Source organism: Octopus bimaculoides, chromosome 5, assembly GCF_001194135.2.
Source record: "Octopus bimaculoides isolate UCB-OBI-ISO-001 chromosome 5, ASM119413v2, whole genome shotgun sequence".
Lineage (NCBI taxonomy): Eukaryota > Metazoa > Mollusca > Cephalopoda > Octopoda > Octopodidae > Octopus > Octopus bimaculoides.
In genome coordinates, this window is record NC_068985.1 from 17213441 (window position 1) to 17217687 (window position 4247).

At 40.5% G+C, this 4247-nt stretch overlaps 1 protein-coding gene across 1 annotated transcript in view; it reads left to right on the forward strand.

Moving 5' to 3' along the window:
- Positions 1–4247, forward strand: part of LOC106868427 (inhibitor of nuclear factor kappa-B kinase subunit beta) — a 53806-nt gene that overhangs the window by 45372 nt on the left and 4187 nt on the right. The window contains exons 18-19 of the mRNA XM_014913675.2: positions 2790–2877; positions 4054–4177. Coding sequence (XP_014769161.1) covers positions 2790–2877; positions 4054–4177 — 212 coding nt within the window. The remainder of the gene's footprint in view (positions 1–2789; positions 2878–4053; positions 4178–4247) is intronic.

Consider the following 4247-nt stretch of genomic DNA (forward strand, 5'->3'; position numbering starts at 1 on the left):
GTCCATACCAGCGCAATCGTCTCTCTTGCACACCACAACTGATGCTTCTAATGTTCAGCTTTTCTCTCAAGATACTTACACTCTGACGGGTATGCACATTTACATTACACATCCAGCGGAGCATACTGGCTTCATTCCTTGCGAGCTTACGCATGTCCTCAGCAGTCACAGCCCATGTTTCACTGCCATGTAGCATGGCTGTTCGTACGCATGCGCCCTACAGTCTGCCTTTTACTCTGAGTGAGAGTCATCAGTAGTAAAATTTGATTTCAGTCAGAGGATTGTTGTCTTTAATCTCACAGTCTGCTTCAACAACACCAAGATACAATTATGCACATGTCAAGGTATCAATCTATCAACACAGCATCTTTCCTATGCATGGAAAATGCAGCTGAAACCCTTTGTGCTTTTACTGCTTTTAGAACAAATTCAGTTTTTCTGCATTTTGTAACCATTATGCTACCTTCAAACTGACTCAACTAAAATACACACCTCTCCTCTTCTCATCACATATTGTTATGTTTGGTTCAAGATTTGGTTGCTATAGAGGCTCCCTTACTGAATTAGTATACTCTTTTACTTGTTTCAGTCTTTTGACTGGCCATGCTGGGGCACCGCCTTTTAGTTGAGAAAATCGACCCCAGGACTTATTCTTTGGAAGCCTAGTACTTATTCTATCGGTCTCTTTTGCCGAACTGCTAAGTTACGGGGACGTAAACACACCAGCATCGGTTGTCAAGCGATGTTGGGGGGACAAACACAGACACACAAGCACATATATATACATATATACGACAGGCTTCTTTCAGTTTCCATCTACCAAATCCACTCACAAGGCTTTGGTCGGCCCAAGGCTATAGTAGAAGACACTTGCCCAAGGTGCCACGCAGTGGGACTGAACCCGGAACCATGTGATTGGTAAGCAAGCTACCTACCACACAGCCACTCCTATTTCCCTTAAAAACAGATAATATTGGCTCCATTGATCCACCAGTGACATCATCTCCAGACACCAGTATCCATTGAAAAATTATTGCACAGAACTACATTATGCATTCTTACATCTTAACTGCTGTGCAGCTCTTCTAAACTTTCAGAACATCTTTAAAATTAAATGTCTAACACCTGTTTTATTAATTTTAAGAAAGGGTGATGGACAACAGGAGCCACAGCATGACAAGAAAAAAATGCTCCCCAATATTTAGTTATCATCATCATCATATGTCCATTTTCCATACCAGCATGAGTTGAATAGTTTGACAGGAGCTGGCAAGCCGGAGGGCTGCACCGGGCCCCATCGTCTGTTCTGTCATGGTTTCTTTGGCTGGATGCCCTTCTTAATGCCAACCACTTTACAAAATCTACGGGGTTCTTTTATATGACATTGGTATAGATAGTTTGTATGTGGTGCCAGCACATACAAACTTCGCATCAGCATAGGCGTATTATACATGGCACCAGTACGAATGCTCTTTATGTGGTGTTGGCACAGGTGCCTTTTGTGTGACACCAGCACAAGTGTTTTTACATAGAACCAGCATTGGTGCTCTGTACATGGCTCCAGTATGGGTGCACTGTATGCAGTACCGGCACAAATGCTTTTTACATAGCACCAATTCCAATCACACCAAAATTGACTCTGCTTTTTGTCATTATCATCATTATTGTCATCATCATAACGTCCATTATGCCATGCACATAGAATTTGCATGTGTAAGACCCGGCAAGCCAAGTGAGATTATAGACTTTATGCCAGTGTCACATAACTAGCCTGTTTAAAAATGCCCTTCAGTTGTCAGGCAATATGCTGTGCTTGGGAAGACCTATTGAGTCAAGTGAAATTGTAATTGTGGCCAATACCAGTGCCACCTGGAATGTAAAAAGCACCATTCAAGTGTGGTCGATGCCAATGCCACCTAACTGGTTCCTGTACCAGTGGAATGTAAAAAACACCATTTGAGTATGGTTGATGCCAGTACCGCCTGACTGGCTCCCATGTCAGTAGCATGTGAAAAGCACCATTCGAGCATAGTCGATGACGGTGCTGCCTGACTGGCTCCCATGCCATGGTACATAAAAAGTACCCACTACATTCTCAGAGTGGTTGGCATTAGGAAGGGCATCCAGCTGTAGAAACCTTGCCAGATCAGATTGAAGCCTGGTGCAGCCTCCTGGCTTGCCAATCTTCAGTCAAACCATCCAGCCCATGCCAGCATGGAAAGCTGACTTTAAATGACGACGACGATGATGATGGTATAATGGACAAAATTGTCAAAACTTGTGGCAAACTTTCTATGGCCAAATGCCTTTCTTGTTGCCAACCTTCATCTGTTTCCAAATAAGTTAATATTCCCCCCTGAGCTGACATGTTTTCCCAGGAAACTGCATAGAAATGATACTGCTTGTATGACGGTGACACTTGCTTACAACCGTCATATGCTGTCAAGACAAGGAGACACAAACACACACATGTATAAATGACAGGCTTCTTTCGGTTTCTGTCCACCAAACCCGCTAACAAGGATTTGGTTGGTCTGGAGCTATAGTAGAAAACACTTGGCCATGGTGACATGCTGTTAGACTGAACCTGAAACCTTATGGCTGGGATGTTAACTACTTAACCACACAGCCTCACCTGCCTTTCATCCTTTCAAAATTGATATAATTGTCTGTTCCCACCCACTTATTTGTAGCTTTGTGACTTTACTTAGAATCATTGTTTTTTAGAAACCTTTCAAATTATCCTAATTTTTTCTAACACATCGTTATTTTTTTTCTTTATTTCTTAGGTACTGTACAAGAAGATGTAAAAGATTTAGTAGAAAATTGTATTGCAGAATGGGAAGCTTTATTTGAAGAATGCCATTCTTATCGCATGTAAGTATATTAAAGTAACATCTCAGTTGCAGAATTCCACTTGATTGATGTGTATATAATTATTTGATTCCACTTTGACTCAGTAAAACTGAAATGTGTCTATAAGTGACAAAAAAAATTTTGAAAAAAACTCAACAACTGTAGCCATGGATACTAAATTATCTTTTTCCCTCAGCTCACAAAAATGGATAAACTTGTATGACCTGGAGAGATGAGACTCTTGATGTTTCAACATGAAAAAGCATTAAAAATACAAGAGGAAGACAAACATCATCTGCACTTTTGCCATAATGTATCTTTATTATTGTCACACTGCCTTTTGCACATGCACACTTACAGTTGGTGCAATTGTGGTCACGTGATCAAAATTTGAGCCTGATCACGCCATTTTTTTTTTTGGCTTTACAGTGTAAGCATGGTTGCTGCATTAGCAATGTGCACCAAAGAAGAACAAAGAGCAATGGTCTGATTTCTCTGGTCGGAAGGTGCTGAAATTTATAGGAGATGAAACGTGGGTCCATCATTATGGGACAGAATCCAAAAGACAGTATGGAGTGGAAACATCCTGGCTTGCCAGCGACGAAGAAATTCAAGACAGTCTTCTGCGGGAAAGGTGATACTAACCCTTTTTTGGGGCTTACACTGGAAGACTACCTGGAAAAGGGGTGTATGATTAATAGTGCATGATACAGTGCTTTGCTGGCCAACAAACTAAAGCCAACAATTCACACCAAACGCCGAAATCTATTGTTGAAGAAAGTTTTGTTGTTGCATGATAATGCATGGCCACCCAGACCATTGAAACCATTAACCAATTGGGTTTTGAGGTGCTGGAATACCCTGCCTGTAGCCCAGATCTCATCCCTTCTAACTATCATATCTTTCGACTGCCCAAAGATGGTTTACAAGGTCATCGATTTCCTACAGATGAAGATGTGAAGGAAGCGGTGCATAAATGGTTGCACCTTTAACTGGAAACCTTCTTGGAGGGAATACACAGGTTTTTGGACAGTTGGACCAAGTGCATCGAAAAGAAAGGAGACTATATAGAAATGACGTACTTGTTTATTCCCTGCTTTTGTGTAAATACATTGAAAAAACAAAGAGTGCAAATAATTTTTTACTCTCCCTTGTATTTTGCCACATTTAAATTCATTTTATTTTATTTTTTTTTAGTTCTTTGAATTCCTCTTGGGTATCATTTTTTAATACATCAAAGCAACTTCAGGAAAAAAATAATCGCATTGAATCTTTACGTGAGGAGGAGATATCTTATTTCTGGAAATTAATAGAAGCTGTTGTAAGTATTACATCCTATGTAGACTGAAGTCATGTATAGAGAACAAAAAAGAAATACTTTATCACCCCAC